Source organism: Patiria miniata, unplaced genomic scaffold (assembly GCF_015706575.1).
Source record: "Patiria miniata isolate m_02_andy unplaced genomic scaffold, ASM1570657v1 HiC_scaffold_22, whole genome shotgun sequence".
In the NCBI taxonomy this organism is placed as follows: Eukaryota; Metazoa; Echinodermata; class Asteroidea; order Valvatida; family Asterinidae; genus Patiria; species Patiria miniata.
The window spans coordinates 10,155,259-10,174,880 of NW_024037061.1; the positions used below are offsets into that span (position 1 = coordinate 10,155,259).

At 39.6% G+C, this 19,622-nt stretch overlaps 1 protein-coding gene across 1 annotated transcript; it reads left to right on the plus strand.

Moving 5' to 3' along the window:
- The first annotated feature begins 4,727 nt into the window (after window positions 1-4,727).
- LOC119730470 (membrane-associated tyrosine- and threonine-specific cdc2-inhibitory kinase-like) lies at window positions 4,728-19,381 on the plus strand. The gene is made up of 16 exons (XM_038203390.1): window positions 4,728-4,847; window positions 6,891-7,007; window positions 7,941-8,082; window positions 8,860-8,960; window positions 9,676-9,758; window positions 10,008-10,133; window positions 10,884-10,959; window positions 11,152-11,274; window positions 11,711-11,802; window positions 13,206-13,312; window positions 14,387-14,532; window positions 15,112-15,277; window positions 16,318-16,426; window positions 17,046-17,168; window positions 17,810-17,936; window positions 18,230-19,381. Exons 2-16 carry the CDS (start codon window positions 6,906-6,908, stop codon window positions 18,254-18,256), a joined length of 1,650 nt encoding a protein of 549 aa, XP_038059318.1. The 5' UTR covers window positions 4,728-4,847; window positions 6,891-6,905; the 3' UTR covers window positions 18,257-19,381.
- Window positions 19,382-19,622: the final 241 nt, after the last annotated feature.

Here is a 19,622-nt window from a genome sequence, read left to right on the forward strand (position 1 = left end):
AAGGCAACGCATTGCCCGGTCCCAACATACAACCTCCTCTACGGTTGCGAGTCCTGGACCCTGACCAAACAGATCTCTGCATCCATTGATGGCACCTACACACGGATGTTGCGGGCTGCTCAGAACGTTTCTTGGCAACAACATCTCCCTAACTCTGTTCTGTATGGTGCCCTTCCCCCTATCTCCACCACCATCAGACAGCGTCGCCTTCGGCTAGCCGGTCACGTTTATCGACTTAATGAGCCAGCTAGTCAAGTTCTCCTCTGGAATCCTGAAGCCCCTCGACGAAAAGGTCGTCCCAACATGACCCTGCATGAAACATCAATACGTCCACGATTGACCGAAAGTCCACAATTGAAATTCGTGTACAAAACCTTTGAGAGTTGTTTCTAAAATGTTCAAAACAAAGGAATGGGGATTAAGGACAATAGGTGGTCCACGATTGCCGATGTTTACAAAAATGTATGTATATGTGTTGGTGTGGGGTTCTTATCAAATTGATTGCAACGAAAAATGAATAGAAGTGGACAAGGGGTTGCAGAGATATACCTGTTCTTATTTTTATGATGGGTACCAAAGGAAAGAAAATTCAAAGTTTTGAGAATAATGGTTGCCATATGGAACTTCAAATAAGCCAATAGTGTCCAATTTTTCAATGCACAATGTGGAATGTACAAAAGTCTTAGATTATTGTCTTTAAGTTTTAATTGAAAAAATATTAAATCATTACAACAATTTTTTAAAGCCCCCCCCCTCAAAAAAAGGGGGAAATGAATACTGAGAAGGGCATCATTTTCAACCATGTCTCGTACTAAACAAACAAATTTACTATTTTGTTTTGAATTTTTTTAGACATTAATCCAAAACACTAGCTTTTAAATCGTAAGGAAATAATGACATGTTCCCCTTTACTATCTTTAGTAGGTCACATGGTGGCGCTATTTTCAAGACGGCCGTGGAATGTAAATGAGGCTAGAGCGCCACCTATTGTCCGATAGTGTCCAACCCCCACCCCCTCCCCCTCCCCACCACCACCTCCCACCCAACTTCAAGCAAAGATGGTCTGTCAGAAAGTTTGCAAATTTATTGTCAACACCCCCCCCCCCCCCGCCCTCCTCTTCAAATCAATCTCGCGACGCCCCTGCACGTACAAACACAATCCGTGATGCGCACGCGTCTAACGAGAATGAAAGTGCTAACTTTGGGCAACCATGCAGTAACCAGCCATGGGAAGCTTAAAAAAACAGCATTTGCAGTTAAATAGAACCATATGTGCACGATGACTGCAATTTTGCCTAGATCTTGAAATCTAACTTTTCACAAGCAAGCTGGCCCTTTTATTTTCTAACAAAATGTCAGCCTATCGGGCTAAGACGTCAAGATCTTCACTATCACTGGCACGACCAGCATACAGGTCAAGAGCACACAGCCAGCTCCCACACCACAGAGTCCACGTTTACTCGACAAGCATTTCTTGACACGTCCACCACCCTGTTGCGTCTGTGCCTATCAGAGTTACAAAAGAAGACGAATTAAAAACAGTGTTGAAAGGATTCAACAATTGCCGAAAGAACGACTCTGCACGAAATATGGAGCTATGCTTCGGTAAATGCATGATTCTATGTAGGACGTGGGACCTAAGGCTTAATTAAGGAAGGTTTGGAAAAGCCATTGGATCACGATCGAAATTTCGCTTAAAGTTTAGAATAAGCGCGCGCATTTGAAAAAAAAATGCTTAAGTTCAAAACATTTCGTTCATTTTATGTAGATGCCATAAGCAGCATGAAAACATGGCACATTGGCAGGTTTTGCTTTATTAATAATGATGCATTCACTGAAATCTAAGCTAGACATCAAAATATTTTTGGAGAGAAGGCATAATAGAAATATCCTTTGTCCTATTTGCATCTTGCTTTGAATCATCAGAAATGTTCTGATCTTCCTGTGAGTAAGTGAGGTTGTTAGTTTATTTGTTTACTATTTGGGCACCTACCACCGGATTCCGAGGTCCACCCATCGGTCCGTCATCCACAGTTTCCCTCTCACGAGATCTCACGAGATCAGGCGACAGGTCACTGAACGCATCCCCAGATAGTAAGACGGCAAGATGGACGACGTAAGAGTGCGGGGTAAGAGGAGGATCTGGCTGATGGGCGATTGATGGATGGGTACAAGGCTGTGATGGCTGAGCGATTTCGTGACTTTTAATCTCTGTGTGATGGGAATTGTCAATGTTTAGATCTCCGGAAACATCGACGGTACTGATCATCATGTTCTCCATCGCAAACCTAGAATCATTGTGGGAAAAGAAAACAATGCAGTCTACACTTGTAAATTTGTCCAGACTTCGGTGTCAAATTTTTAGAGGATATATAAATGAGGACTTAAACAATTTTCAGCCAAAAACAACTCCCACCCGAGTCTACAGAATATTGGACCGGAAATGTTAAACTTTAAAAAGCCCAATCAATTTAGTTATTTTAAAGGGAAAATACAACATTTGCAAACATCAAAAAATAAAACTACCAAATCATTTTGAAATACCTTGCTGGACTGTTAGTGAATGACAGTGTAAAGCATCCTGTAAAATCATGGCACCTGGTATACTGTCATTTTCAAGAAAAGTGGTATTTTTGTATCAATTTCCAACGCTGATCGGCCGATCAGCGTTGGAAAAAACTGGCTTTTTTTCAAATACTGGCCCCAGTTGACCATCGCACTTGTTTGCAATCGATTACACACCTATGAACGGGTACAAGCCAGCTAGACGGGTTCCCTGACCTTACAATTTCCCAATGTATGTACACTGCTCTGTTTCTTCTTATATGGATATCAGGGAACCAGACTACAGGAAAATATTGTTTTTATTGGTTTTTATAGCATTTTCGAACCCAAAACCTCAAAAAAGTAAGTGTAACTATATTTGCTATATATTTTCCAACCCCCCAATTCCATCCATTTCTGAAAATTACAGCAAAAGCAAATGATGTATATTCCCTTTAATGTAATTTGTGTCTCATTTTTAAAGCGTTTTTTGATTTTTGTTCTGCCATTTTTAAAAGTATTTTGGTGCCATTTGGGTTTTTTTTATGACAGTGTCAATTTCCATATTCATGAGCAAAAGTGTGATGTCATTACAGGCAGAAACCTCAATGATTATTTCAGCACGAAAATTTGAAAGAATTTTTTATATTTCGCTGTCGGGAATTTTCTATATTCTTTGGTGATTCGTTTTGTCAGTACATGGTAAGTAAGCCAATGAGCAAACTTTTCTCACAAATATCTTCAGTAAAAGCAAATATGTTGGTTCACAATTTGAACAGAAAACCCCTAAACCGAACAGCGTCTTTCTGAAATGACATCACAGCAACAGTGCCCTCAATCCCTCAATATTGTCCGGAAAAGCATGGATTTTTTTTAATGTTTAAAGAAGTGGACGTTTCAATCAAATTATCACAAAAACGGATGACAAAGAGGATTTTACACATTTTAAAAGCACAAAAATATGTTCCTAAGTAAATTCACCCAAGAACACTAGTTGCAGGTAAGGCCTATGTACATACTTATTTTTTCACTTAAGAGTAAGCCTACTTCTCATAGTAATTAAAAACAAATCTTTTCATTAAACCTCGATCCCTAATTTACAAAATCATTTAGAATGACACCTACCTTGCACTTTTTTCCCCAGCCGAGTTTGACGTCGTCTCCGCTGTGTTTTGATTCATTCATTCTTATAACTTAATCGGAGAGTGCAAAAACTCTCTCGGTCTTGCACTTTTTGCATGCACTTTGTCCTGTGTAGTGGTCACGCTGTGATGAATAATTTATAATTTTACTGGTATATAAAACAGTAATTTCTTGTCAGGAATAATACACTTTATCACATAATCACAAAGACGACACGATCATTGCGAGGTGTTTGTTAAGGGTTTGTATACTGATTAATTGACAGGGTTTGTAAAATGACGTATTGTGCCATTATAATTTGTTTAATAAGTGAAGGAGTTACCTGCAGATCTCTAAATTTTCCAAAGGGGTTGGGTGGGGGGGGGTATCCTATTTTAATTTGCGGCGTCAGACCCGAGATCATGTTGAGCGCATTTTAAGTTGGAGAACTTTATTGTAATGAAAAAGGGCGTCGCGATCGTCGTCTATGTCGTTTTTTTTGCGCTCGGGAGGGGTGCAGGGGGGTTGACGCTCGGGGGTGTTTCAAGAAGAACCAAAATCTCCTCCCGCCAACCCCAAGTTCGGCGTTGGAAGGAGTTATGGGAAGAGACGAGATCCTTAGTCCAGGAGCACCACACGTCGGTGTGAAATAGGGGAACCAACAGGGGCGTAAATCCCGGAGGGGTGCATGGGCGTTGGTATAACTATGTTCCCCATTTTTTGACCAAGGTGATGGGCTATTAAATCGTCCCCCACACTTTTTTGTGATGAGAAAACAAAAATTCGGATTACGAAATATTTAGTTCTAGAACATCCCAACAACGAAAATGTGAGTGGAGAAACAAATTAAGTACAAAAACTTAAAGCGCGAGTGTACACATATTGATATACAGGTATATCCCCTCCCCCCCCCCTTTCAAAATTTCCACGGCAATTTTGGGATTGTGGTCATATCCCCCCCCCCCCCCCCCCCCCCCCCCCCCCCCCCCCCCCCCCACGCACTCGCCGTCGTAGATTTACAGACAGTAGGCCTGAGCAGTCTCTGCCAATTGAGGGCGCTTTACTTCCGGCGATACGGCGCGAAATTTTCTATCGCGAAGCAGACGTCCGCGGCGCGGTTGGTTGGAAACGTACTGGCGGAAGTGGAAGGAATTTGACGTTATGCTGGTTCAGATTGCAAGGTGAGTTTACAACCGATTTACCCGTTTCAATTTTAGATTCTATTTTAGACGGCTATTCTAAGTGTACTTTTCTGTTACAGAATATTTTTAAGTGTAATATTTTGATAACGTAACAGGCATGACATTGACAGGGCCGGTGAACCAACAGTCAGTGCTGTTGCTGCATTTGCAATGCCAATGTATAGTCGGACTCCCTATTATCGCGGCATCCAGTGTCAAAACTCCTTCAAGTGGCGATTTTTATCCAGTTCACCAGTCATCAAGGATTTTCTACCGAGTTGTATAAAAAGGACGATTAAAAAATGTTGTGTCTTTCGGGACTTTAAACAATTTTAATAAATATTAACGTTTTCCAAAACTTGCAAAATTTTCCCTCACCGTGTCTGCTAAAAGGTACCGTTTATATTTTAACATAAATCTTTAATTGCGCTCTGTCCATGCAAGTTCCATTGTCTGGGTCCCATTCTTCAGCTGCAAATGTAAAATGAAGTCGAACGACGATATTTGCAGCGCGAAATCGTAACAACTTTTACGGGATCAAAATAAGCACCGCGCGTTAGCGAAAATAAAACGGCACACCGTGTAAAGTGAATGGCGCCCTCAATCGCCGATCAGTAGACTTGCCTCAGGGATTTGTGTTCTCCTTTCGGGGGAAGGGCAGGGTCTTAAGAAATCATCCTGCAGACATTTTGTCTTTAATCAACTTGAACGTTACAGGGAAAATATCAGACTTTATTCAGGGGGTGTTTTGGTCAAACATAAACTATGAACAAAAAAGTTTGGATCATTATAAAAACCACTTCCCGCATACCGCGATAATAGGGAGTCCACCTCCGTTCGCACACGCCGCGCATGTCTATTTTCACAGGCATCGTACACGGAATAAACCACACCGCCTGTCAGATTTTTTTATATTAATTTAAAAAGGAAGAGTTATACTACACATAAGACAGGACAATTCTGGAAAGTTAGTGGGCAATCTTTATTCCTAACGAGAAATGTGATAAGTATCGCGATAATACGGCGTTCCATCCTCTGTCAACAACATCTTGTCGTGCTTGTTGTTGTTGCAAATGTTGAATGATGTAACTTAGTCATGGTACAATTGGTCAGTTGGTAGTGCTGGGACTAGTGTTGTTAGTGCTTGTGACTGGTTCTGGTGGTAACTGCGCAAACACCTCCTAAGTCACTTAGTAAGTGGTTATCTTGCACAGGTCTGTGAGTGTTCAAGATATTTATTGAACACGTTTTAACATTATGTATCTACAAATTGTTTTATAGGATTAGGCTAGGCCTATATAAACATAGGCCTAATAAATAAATGCCAAAATAAAATGCACAGCAAGATAAGATTAATTTTCTAGACAAAGACAGACTCAAATAAACACGTGATAAAGATCTAAACTAGTCCATCTCAGATTTTATGATGTGGTATTCAATTCCTGTTTTGATTGATCATCTTCCTTGTCTTCAAATTGTTGATGATGTGTGCACATGGATGATTGGAACATGTACGATCGTGTAGTGTTTAGTTTCAATCAAATTGAAGTCAAGGGTGATTTTATCATTCAAATATGATGTTTTTAATCTAAAGCAGACTTCTCTCATTTCCAGTGACACTTTTTTGTCAATAATATTGCACAATTCCTTGGGGTAGAATTTAAGATTTTTGTACACGGTTTACGCAAATTATGGTTGGTGCCGTGCGATTTAATTAAGATTTTGGTACACGGTTTACGCAAATTACGGTTGGTGCCGTGCGATTCATCAATCATGTGTGCTTCACATCGCCGTGATCGCCATCTGTATTTTCGTGTTGCGTTTGTCGTTGTCATCGTCATTTTACCCCCAAATTTCCCTCAAAAATTCAAAACCCTGCCATCTATCTATGACATACCTGCATGTCGATCTTAACATCGCCAACTACTTTGGTTAGTCATAAATGAAAAGTAGATTTTGTTCTCTTATACTAGGAACCGGGTCCTACAATACGATCGCCACATGTACACTGTGATGGGTTTTACTTTTTTTTTGTATGCAAAGCTAATTTCAAGCAGGATGCAGTCAGATTTTGAGTCTTCACTGAGGGAAAATGGCTTCCGAAGTCCGAGACCGCTGCCTAAGTTTCTTCAGGAGCAAGTGACATTTTCTCAGAAGAAGGTGAGTTAAAATAAGATAAGTGGTTTGCAGTGGGATCTAGCCGATGTTCCCTAATACCTATGTTCCCTAATACTGATGTTCCCCGAAATCCTTAGGATTTGGGTTAGGGCTAGGGTTTGGGTAAGGATTTCGGGGAACATCGGTATTGGAGAACATAGGTATTGGGAAACATAGGTATTGGGGAACATAGGTTGTATGCACCCGTTTGCAATAGCACCATGTGGGAAAATGTATTGTGTGAGTATGTGTGGTTCTGACAAGAACCGGAGGGTACTCTCTACATTGAAAGGAGAAGGTGAGTTGATGAAAAATAAGAAATAACTGTAAGGCCAAATAAAAACAAAATAGTCTCTTGAATGAGCTTTTTGGAAAAGGGAAGAAGGCGGCCCTCCCCTGCCCCCCAAGATTGCAGATGAATTTGTTCATTTTCTGAACTCTTTTGCTGATACTTTTGTGTCCAAATAAGCCGTCCTAGATTTGTAACTTGCATACATATATAGCTATAATTTTGTGGGAAACAAATAAAAAGAGAAAATATATTTTAAAAAAGGGGAAAAAATATTGCAACCTGACGCCATGTTTTCCTTCATATATCATCTCAATGAAGGTCATTCATTGCAAAAATGATGATAAGACATGAATTTGGGACCGAGAAACATTTCCAATTTTGTTAGGAAATACTTACAACATTTTCTTTTTACACAATCGCGGAAGTGGCGTCAGGTGGGAAAAAGGAAGCAGTGGGGATGGGAGACTGTTTGTTTTTCTCACGTGGCCTAAAAATAAAATTATGCACCTTCTATACCTGTTAATGAAAATACATGTCGAAGAAGTCTGACTCCCTGAAAAAGATATGTTCACAATAAGTGGCCTAAATTATGCAATCAGTTTTTGAACTTACTAAGACATTTCTATATATTTTTTTTTTCAAAGCATCGAGGCACAACACCACGTCGGACGGGGCCGCCCAGACCACCACTGAAAAGTGTCCCTCCGGTCAGCCGTCTGTTTCCAAACAAGACCAGGGAGGAAGAGTCTCGACCCAGAGCGGTTTCTTTCCGGCAATCAGAACCCTGTATCCTTTGTAAAGTCAAGTCTGTCACGAGCCAATATGACCCATCAGGCCGGCGTTTCAGTTTCCTTGTCATGTAAAAACAGAGAATATTTCTATTCCCCCTGGATGGGATACCAGTCCATTGCAGGTTACTCCCCAGCTAATGCTGGTACCTATTTATACTCCTGGGTGGAGAGAGGCAAGTAAGGGTGAAGTGGCTTGCCAAAGGACACAACATATGACCAGCATCTGGATTAGACTTCTGTACTCCATATGACCCATCAGGCCGGCGTTTGTCTCCAGTTTCCTTGTCAAGTAGAAACTGAGAATATTTCTATTCCCCTGGATGGGATACCAGTCCTAGGCAAGTTACTCCCAAGCTAATGCCAGCACCCATTTATACTTCTGGGTGGAGAGAGAGGCAAGTGGGGGTGAAGTGGCTTGCCCAAGGACACAACATGTGACCTGCATCTGGATTTGAACCCCCGACCCTCTGATCATGAGTCGCAAATCCTAACCGCTAGGCCACACTCCCCAATGTATCATTGACTCGTCCTCTGTTCTGTTGATATCACAGATATTTTCAAAAAGCTGTTTGTGATTATTAAAAGCCGTAACCTTTGACAGAGTTTAATGGAGACTTTCGAGAGAAAGTACTCATTTGGGCTTGAAAACGCATTGACCACAAAATGATAATAGTCAAGAAGGTCTTCAAAAGTAGAATACGAACATTCACACAGTTTGATGTAACAGTTTCATTGACCTTTCACCTTTGCTCCTTGACCTTGAGCTGATCAGCTGTCTTACAGAGTCCCCATTACAATGAGAAGAGCACGGAGTCCTTTTTCAATCAGTGCTTTGAGGTCGTGCAGAAACTGGGCGAAGGCTCATTTGGTGAGGTAAATGAAAGAAATCTGAATCCAAGGGTCATTTTATTTCTGATAGTGTCAAGGTCTGCAGAGGGAAGATCAGGGTTGTTCATTTTCTAATAATTTGGTATTCGATTATTCGAACTTGGACTCTCCTGAAGACGGTCAGAGCATACTGACCGGAACGTCGAGTTGATACCTCTGGTTCTTTTCAGAACCATTCTCTTAGTTGAGAAATTATTCGCACATGGTGTTTCCGCAAACCTTTCATTATTTAACTTGGACTTGATCGAATATTTGAATATTCTAAGGGCTGATTATTAACTCTTTCGCTACGGAATTTAATTTACCTTTTTCGTCCCAACTGGACATAATTAAAAGCTGAAAATTCCGCCGAGCGTCGATGTGGGCGCCGCCATCTTTGAATGTATCTCCGTAAACAAACTGCTGACAATAACCAAAAGCGCAGCCCGGCCAGACGGAAAACCGCTGGCAGCGGCTCAAACTAGGGTCAGAGGTTATACGATATAAATTATGTAGATATGGCCCACGTCATGGGGACATCCTGTTTATTCATAGCGATGCAACCGAGCAGCTGCCAGCGGCTCTCCGTACGACCTGTACAATTGGTATGAGCCGCTGTCAGCGGCTCGCCGTAGCGAAAGAGTTAAGAGATGTGCATGAGCATGAGCTTTGAATTGTGATTGAGTTGAATTTATTTATTTTGAATTGAATTTTTACTTAGGTGTACAAGGTCAAGTGTAAGGAAGACGGCAAACTCTATGCTGTGAAGCGATCCAGGGAACGATTCAAGGGTGAAGCTGACAAGTAAGTGGTAAACAATAGTTTTATATTGACTGCCTCGAGGGGTATAGTAAGACTATTCCCCCGAGGTGATCCACTGATGAGCATGCTGGAGCGAGGGAGGCCAGTTTCACTATGCCAAGAGTTGAAGCAGTCCGTATTTAACATCTCTCCCACCAATTTTTGTTTTGTTTTTATATATATCTGTTTATTATCTCAGTAGAAGGTAACATTTTCTGATTATAAATGAAGTGGTCGTTCATTGATGTACAGGAAACGAAAGCTTGAAGAAGTTCACCAACATGAAACATTGAGCAGACATCCTAACTGTGTGGAGTTCCTCAAAGCGTGGGCGGAGAAGGGCCACTTGTACATACAGACGGAGCTCTGCCAAATGAGGTATTAAAAGAAGAAGTTTGCGAGAATGTGCCCAATCGGCTCCAAAATGTGTTTACCACAAAATGGTATGAGTTGGAATCATGGTAATAGTTGTGTGAGTTCTCACACTACTATACCTTGAAAATTTGCTGTTATCTTGTCATTATTCTTCAAAGAAATTTCGGGGTACAAAATTTTGGTCCTTGAAAATCAAGTGTACCTTTTACCTGAAAAAGTCAAAGTGTGATTTCTGAGTTTCCTTCGATAAAGATTTGTACACTTTTCTCATCTTTTTTTTTTCAAAGGTAACATAACAATAATAAGTTATTCATAAACCACTTTTTAAAATATTAATCAACAGAAATGCTACTACAAAGTAAAACCTTGCATTTTTCTTCACTTTTCAGAACTTCCAATCTTACTTGTTAGTTTTTAAAAAGACGGAAGGTAAAATAACACAGCGGTTATAATAAAAACAGTGCTGCATGCTTCATGAAGGTGTGTCATTGTTTATACACATCCATTTTGTACAAATGTGACTTGGACTCGGACTTAAATGCAATTACTTGTGACTTAGACCTGACAAAGTGATTCTAGACTTGGACTCAGAAATGACTCAGGTGACTCCAGACTTGGACTCGACTCAAGTAACTCGACTACAACACTGACAGGGGATGGATAAACTTCAAAGGAATATTTCTTAACTTGTTATAATTCACGAAATCTCATCATGCTTTGATTTTTGTGTGCGTGATATGTATGACTCAATAGTTTGGAGGAATACAGCGAGAGCCACCATGACATCTCTGAAAGCACAGTCTGGAGTTTCCTTCTGGACTTAATGAAGGTAAATTTGAAGACCTCTGGAGTACATGATTACATTTCTTGATCTGGGCCTTTTTGTTGCTTAAACCCCCGAATCTCTCCAAATGTAATTGCATTAAAAAAAATTACATTGCATAGGCCTTTTACAGATTTGTTCAGGTAGATTTGGCATTACTCACAATAATGTCATTTGTTCCCATCGCTTCTTCCATAGGGTGTGAAGCATCTTCATGATCACGACTTGCTTCATTTAGACATCAAACCAGAGAACATCTTTGTCTCCATGTACGGAGCTTGCAAGCTGGGTGACTTTGGCCTCACAGTGCAACTCGGAAAGGTACGTTTTAGTAATTGGTTGTTGACCCTGTTGTCCATAGCATAGGTCTCTCTCAATGACGGCCATCTCTGTAGGAGAACTGCAACTGTGTATTTTACGCAATCAAGCACACATTGTGCAGAGTTGAAAATGATCTAAACACGTGCGCTTGTTCGAAATGTGTTCAAAATATAACGCAGCCGTTAGGCGTTATGCAAGTTGACGCTCAAAATGGCAATGTATATGGCTGGTCTGTTGGAAATGACGTCATTTTGAGAGAGCCCTATTGATAGATAGAGGAAATTTTGTTAAAGTTTAACAAAAAAATAGAAACAGAAATGTCCCCTCCCCCCAAAAAAAATGTGCTTTGCTAAAAACTTTTATTGATACAGTCTACAGAAAAAAGACTTTAATTTATCTGAGTGGTTTTCTGCCTTGTTAATTTGTTTTGTGGCAGAATGATTTGACGGACGCTCAAGAGGGAGACCCACGATACCTAGCCCCGGAGTTACTTCAAGGCAAGTTTGGCAAACATGCTGATGTCTTCAGGTAAGATGAGCTTCACAAAGTTCCTTTTAAAGTTGCGCTGTCTCTTTTACTGTGAGAGAGAGAATTATTATTTATTTGTTTAGCCATTTGCCAGTTAAAGAGACAACTTCTTTAGTAATTATGAGTTTAGGTTGTGTTCAACCTTAGGGACCACTAAACTGCACTATGGCCGTCCATCTCTGTAATCCGAGGTTAAGGGTCACAGCTTTTATGCTAGACCATCTGTTTCAATTTTTGAGTCAACTTGTACTCTTTCGAAATTGACCCTTTGCACGATGCATTAATGTTGTGACCAGGGTTTACCAGGCCAAACTGACCCGAAACATAGATATAAACCGAATCCGAACGGAAAGCGATCTGATCTCCACAATTCCGACCTCACCTGACAAAAATTCAGGGAAAAACCGAACCGAACCGAAATCACCCCACAAAATAGGCCATCATCCTGGGGGTTTGGTCAGTATCAAATCAGGACATAAATGGTTATAGTGCGCATGCGCAAGGTTTATCCTCCCCCCCCCCCCCCCCCCCCCCCCCCCCAGAGTGGTAACAAGCATTTTGATGAACATTTTGGAAAAACGGGTGATAACACCCAAAAAGCTGCCACTGCTGCAATGCTGTCACATATTTTCCAACTCTGGAGGTGTATACCTTGCCAAAAATCGCTATGACGATTATTCCCCTCATTTGATACCAGTGGCCAAATTTTTTGACCGAGGCTGATGACCTAAAAAGACAAAAAGCTTTGGCAAATCGTCCTTTATATCTCACAAACACTGTGTCTGCTTTCTGTGCCTGAAGTTACCCGTGTCACATGAATTTCTGTTTTGGAAATTGTCATCTCTCAGTAAAGAATCATACCTTATTATGGTATGGTGCACACTCCTATTTTAGTTGACCTACCAGTGGGTACACGTAATAGACTCCAAACCACATGCACAATCGTGCGGTTGACGCGGTAGTATGTGTTCAGTACTGGGCAGTGACTCTGCAATAATATTGCACCACGTGAATTTGTTTGGTTTATTTTGGGTTTCTCACAAGATGGCTTTAATAACCGACCCAACTCGACCCGAAAATCGCTAACAAAAAAATGAAACCGACCCAACCTGACTAAAGTGATGGATAAACCAACCCACTGAGGGCAGTATTTCTTTTCTAAATTTGGTAACAATGGATGTACACAGTGTCTACTTGTGCGAATTACAGAGGATCAAAGACCTATCTTCAGATGTGACGTCAGATGCAAGGGGCTTATAAAACAATCCAATAAGCCCTGCACCCTGATACTTTGTGTAAAGTAAACTCTTAATTCTCACTATTTTTGAATATTCTTGCATTATTAATTTGATGTGATATCCATGAATTCAAAACCCACCTCATTTGTTTGTGCATATTACCAGCATTGGAATCACCATTCTGGAGTTAGCATGTGACCTAGATTTACCTCAGAACGGTCAGTTGTGGCATCAGCTTCGTAACGGCGACATCCCATGGGATATTACAAAAGGTAACAAGCGTTTTGCATTATGAACTTCTCGCACAAGTACCCCCTCAACGGTCATTGAGGGAAAGAGTTGGGGAAGACCAAATTTGGACATTTGTACTCATTGCTGACGACGCTTGGCGCTCACATGAAGACGCTATGGATTTGTAAATAAACACATGAATTTGGGGGCTAATTATCCTAACAGCAAAGCTGAATTGAAGGATGCAGCTATGACATGGCGAGCCAAAGGCTATTTTACCAACTAATCACGATCGTCGTTGAGCCTGTCATTGCACAACTAATCAAGATTGATACAAGAAATTTACAGCTTTGTTTTTGAAGTAACTAACCTACCCCTGACAGAATGTGCAGACTTGCTGCACGTTTCCAAAGACAGTTCGACAAAACTATTTTCATGAAAAAGAGTGACTATTTTCACAATGGTGGGCGGTTTCAACAACTGTTTGGTGACCAAACGGAAATCATACATAAACAGCTGTCGTAAATGCTGGAATTACATAAAATGTTCAGAGCTACGATACGTTTTGTGAAATTGATCATGGGTTTATTGCGCAGCTGCGCAACAAATTTGTCACGTAAATCCTACGCATGGCATAAGTTACGCACTGTTTCTTTAAATCAGCTGCTGGTAATAATGCATGAAGTTGCCTGTCATTGTCATTAAAGGCATAAAGCATCATTTGCATTTATCCCAAAAGTTATCTGGGAAATTATTATCTAACAGCATACTTGGATTACAGATCGTACCAGTACTAAGCACCCTGTAAATTATTCCATCTGGCTTGCTGTCATTTAGAAGAAATCAAGAAATGTAGGCGATTTCCAACGATCAGTCAATTGACTGATTATTACAAATAAAGAGTGCTGTTGACGAAATTGTGTTCATGATCAAAAGGTTGTCATGGTTTTTCACTGTTTTCTCGAAAAGGCCAAATATCCACTGAGCTGAAACTTCAACAGGTTAGGTTTTAGCATTCTTCTTTGGATTGTGAGTGGTGTTAATATTGGAAACAAACAAAACGCATGAAAAGCAAATGATCCTCTTTTGCCTTTTATCCATTGTTCTTAATACAGGTATTTCCAGGAGCTTGAAGGACATCATCATATCCATGATGGATCCTGACTACCAGCGTAGGCCGTCTCTTGAAGACTTGCTCCATCTTCCCGTCATGAGGTCGGTGGACAGGAGAAATCGCGTCATGTTGACCTTCAGAAAAGTTGTGAGTATAGCTTCTGTTGAGAAATGATGCTGAGCCATCAGCTTTCAAAGTCATTCTTAGAACAAGAACAAAAATGTCCCCAAGGTTGTGTTTTAGAACTTTCACAAGTTTAAAATAACAGTTTCTGTTAATTTTGAGAATGCATGTGTCAGATTTTAACTTTTAAAATAAAGAGTAGCATTTTTGTATTCTTATTTATCAAAATAATCATCTTTTCTAACTTCCGAATTTCTGTTTTGTAAGATTTCATTAACAAATATCTATCTGGAAAGTCTCCTAAAGTGCTTTCTTTTGTCCTTACTTTCATTTTTTTTAATGGCCAAAAAAAATATTTCTGCTTCCAATTACTTGGCATTTGAAAATAGGATAGGTAGGGAATTTTTTTTGTTTTTTTGGCAATATTTTTTGTGTTCGATCATATGGAGGTGTCTGCGTGTAGTCAAGGGTAAAAGGTGGTAATTGATGTTTTTTTTGTTTTTGTTTTACTTTTTTTCCACAAATTGAATTAGGGTAGGCGTGTATACTTTTTTTTAAACCTTGAATGTCAAAATCCATTTACATCCCATTTTTTTTTTTCAGTGGGTATCCATCTTAGCGTTTCTGAGCATGCTCATTGGGATCCTCGCGATGTTTGTACAGATAGTGACACACACCCTGAGGTTACCGGTGATGCATATGGTGAAGTCACCCACGACGATACCCAAAGCACAGAGACCCTCTCACTGGGATCTCAGCTACTCTGAGGGTACGAAAAATAGAAATTACAGCTGTTTTACTTTAGGGTCCTTCCATAAATTTGGGATCCAAAAAGTTTGACCTTTTTGGTGTCCCTGCGACACCTGACATGTGTAATTTGCCATGCAAGTATTTTTAAAATTGACTTCAAACTATTTACTTGTTTGTTTGGCAGGCACTTTGCCTTACATAATCACTCTTGGAGATAGAAGGCATTAAAGAATGTGTCCTGAATTTACAAAAGCTTATATCAGATGTACCAGGGAAACGAACATAAATTGGACCCGAAATTCATGTTATAATCCTTAATTATTTGGCGTCAGAGGCCATGTTAATACACACTGGCTGTTTTTATACACAGGCACGGCTGATTGGTTAAAACGTCAAGCGTGCCTACACTTGCTCCGGGTGACGGCTAAACACACTAATCCCTCGTGTCTTTTGTACACACACACAAAGTCTGTGAAGGCGGAGTGTGTGTTGATTTTGAATTGGCCATTGTGCATGGCCTGTTGTTCTACAATTTACGCTCTGTGCACACCCCGGAGTGTTGAAAAATATGAGGTTTTGGCAAGAAATATGGTACAAATACTTTTCTTACCTTTGTATTTTAAAATATTGTATATTTCTATATTTGCTTGTCATTTTTTGTTTGTAATTTCATGCTGATTTTAAACTGATTTTTACATTTTTCTTGTTAATTCTAATAATTACTTTGAGTTTAAAGGGATTTTCTATGTGTTACTCTGTAAGCGCCCTGGAGCATTGTTTTTTCGATGGACTGGGCGCTATATAAATCTTTGCTTATTATTATTATTATTACAAATATACTGTTAAAATGACTCTTGCGAATCAGTAGTTTGTCAAAAATCAAAATTTTTGGCAAAAATAATCCCGGCGCAAACTGGTTAACAAAGAAACAACAATGTCTCTAATCCTATGTGTATACAGTACCAAAAGAATCTAACACACAATTCATCGGATTGAAAGTCATTTGTAGACAAAGTTGGTTGTTATTTTCTGATACAAGTTCTATTTTTTTATCAGCAGATGAGTGTTTTGATACAGATGTATCCCATGGTTCATATGGGCAACCGCTTTCCAATCTCTCGTTTTCGAGCGACGAAGAAAAGAGCAAAGTATTCACAGAACCTGCAAGGTAAATTCTTATCTTGAAGAGAAAAAAAACACATTTTCGTTTTGGTTTTTTTGTCCCAAAAATGTTTAAGTTTCCCTACCTAACAGATTCAATTTTTTTTTTCTCCTAACAAAATTTCGATATGTTTGTTTTATTTATATGGAAAAAACTACTTTTTTTCTATTTTATACGTTTTCAACTCCACTGAAAAACAAATTTGTTCGGGGTTGCTTTTGTGCCCTTATCGTACACAAAAATTCGCCAGAATTTTTGTCGGGCCTCAGATAATTCAAATTTGTACAGAAAAGATTCCATTACTAAACATGGGAGGTTTTTCTGTTTGATGTTTCATTCAAAACTGAAATACTTTTGCATTGCTAGAAAAAAAAATTCAATTACAAAAAAAAATTATTTTGTGTGAGACTGGAGAAAAGCACAGGTCAGAGCAACTGTGCTTTTTTATAAACAGAGTGTGCAAATTGTTTTCAAACAGTTGTCGCAAAAGCTGGAATTCAAACCGCTACCTTTATAAAACTGGATGTTGTCAGTTATCTATGTTTATTGGACTGACGCACAATTCTGTCAAATTTGATGCTTGACGTACTTCTTGTGTGTGGCACATGTTTTCTTGTTTGTGTAGCTACCCTGTTATATCCACCTCGGGAACACCGCTACTGAACAGAAGTTGTCGTCGGACACCCCTCCATCAGCCCAGAAGCTCCTCCCCTATCTGTCACGGCAGACTCAACAACAGCTTTGACAGGTAGTGCACTGTACAATCCTAACTGACTTGCTTTTAATCTTTGTGTCATATATAGGGTTCTCTCGCTGACTCATGTGACCTGGCCTACGTCCAGGGTACTGCAAAGTCAGCGAGGCCATTGTAGTAGACAAAGATCGTTTAGTACCGTACCCAGTAGGTAGTAAGCAAGCCTTCAAAGCTGCGAAGGATGGTAAAAACTGTGATAAAAATGCTGAGCCAACACCCAGTGCAGGGTCAGAACGGTCATGACAACCGTACACCGTTCTGCCATTCAATAAAGAATTTGCGATTATTTTACGTGAAAATAAGCCCTACTGTCTAGTTTACAATGCATGACGTGGTTGCTAACCAAATGCTTGCCTACTGCAATGCTGACCGATCACGGGGAAACTGGACGGTCACATGGTACTTTGACGTCCTACGATCGAGACCTATACCCAATACCATTTACCTATTCCTGTTCATTCGAGAGCCCATCATGTGGGTGTTTAACCAAGGCTGAGAAGTCTTTAAAACTGGTCTTGATACCCAGCACTTGCACCACATGCGCACATCGGCTAAACCCTCATACCTTAGTACGTGTTCATGATTTTTAATATAATCATATATCATCTGATTTGATTTGATTTGATTTGCCCCAGATGGACACCCAACGGCAGTCCCAACATCAGCGCAGTACACGACGATCCAGCAACTCCGCTCAATCTGAGTTTTGATGAGCCGAAGGCACTCAACAAATCAGCACTTGAACCTAAAAATCTCATGCAGGTAAGTTGATTTTGAAGTAGAAGTAATTCCAGTTATCATCAAAAAGTGTTTAAAAAATTCCCAAAACTACAACTTTTACTAACAGTTGCCAAATTTTTGTGAAATAGAAACAGTGGTTATAGATGTATTCAATTAACTGTGTCTTAACATACACATATGTGCAATTTGAGGAGACAGTTACTTACAGTCCCTCATTTTATCAATATACTGCCAAACCGGGGGTTGAGTTTTTGGGGTCCCTCATGTCAGTCGAAGCAATAATCTAAACTTGTTTCCTGTTTTTGTTTTTGCAGATCTTTGAAGATACGGATGATAACTAGACACCAACAGACAAGTAGACGATCAGATATGACATACATGTATATACAGATTTGTTTATTATAGAGATATTATATAATGATGTTTTTGTTTGTATAATTTTCAGCATTGTCTTCAGAGAAAGCTGTACATAAATGTTGTAAAGATTTCCAGAGCTTAATGGAGACATAGCTTGGTTAAGATTTTGTCATTTCAAAATTTCAGAAGTTTACAGACTTGCTTGGTAATTAACCGTTAACCATGGAGTCAACTTATATTCAAAGGGAAAATACAACATTTGCAAACATCAAAAAATGACTGAGAATATTTCTATTCTCTCTGGACATGCTGGATGGGATGCTTGTCCATCGCAGGTTACTCCCCAGCTAATGCCAGTACCCATTTATACTCCTGGGTGGAGAGAGGTAAGTGGGGGTGAAGTGGTTTGCCCATGGATGCAATACATGACCAGCAGCTGGATTTGAACCCCTGACCCTCTGATCACGAGTCACGAACCCTAACCACTTGGCCACACCCCCAGACTCTCATGTGCTCAGGCATACATACATACATGTGCTTAATTACTGCATCTTGCATACAATTAAACCTGGGCGACTAAGGAGTTATGTGAGCCTTTCCCAAATTATTGTTTTCAAACAATTTTGCTGTTATCAAGCCAATCAGATACGAATATCTTCGAAAGAGTTTAGGAGAGACAAAATAGGCAAGATACTTCACTTAATGTTACTATTTCAAGATTTTGGTGGGTTTTTTTTTCCATTTGTGAGCTAATATAATGCTTTACCTGAAAAATATTTTACTTTCCAGTTATTATTCACCCAGGGCTATTGTGAATTACCACCTCTGAATAATCTACAAGCTCAAGTCAATTAATTCAAAATGTGCCCTCAAACTTACCTAAAAAGGTCATATAGGTAGATCAACTTTGTCATGTAAATATTAAAGCGGGTATAAAATAATGAACAAATGAACCAAAGAATTAAGTACAAGTTGTTACTGAATTTTTCAGACGAGAATTTTTTTTATTTCAATCTTTTGTTTTGTAAATAATGTAAATGAGCTCAAGTTGTAATTACTTTTGGCAAACAATGGCAATGTCAAATAACAGGTGCTTCCCTTGAAAACTATACGATTGTCCATCTCTTTTGTTTGTTTGAATAACACTGTTTTATCAATTGTACTTTAAAAAATATATGGAGTTTTTCCTTTAGAATAAACTTTATTTTTTGGAAAACAGACTTTCACTCGGGAGGTAACACACAGAGTATACAGTGCTAATACGTCGGTGAAGGGCAAAACCTAATATTGATTTACATCACCCCGATGCAAATTCTATCTTATGAATGGTTTCATTGCGGTGCCCGTTGC

Excerpts from the sequence above, each read along its gene's own strand:
- LOC119730470 (XM_038203390.1), top strand. The coding sequence starts at position 6,906 with ATGCAGTCAGATTTTGAGTCTTCACTGAGGGAAAATGGCTTCCGAAGT. Across the intron at positions 8,961-9,675 it reads GCGAAGGCTCATTTGGTGAG|GTGTACAAGGTCAAGTGTAA; the intron begins GTAAATGAAAGA and ends ATTTTTACTTAG. Across the intron at positions 13,313-14,386 it reads CCCATGGGATATTACAAAAG|GTATTTCCAGGAGCTTGAAG; the intron begins GTAACAAGCGTT and ends TTCTTAATACAG.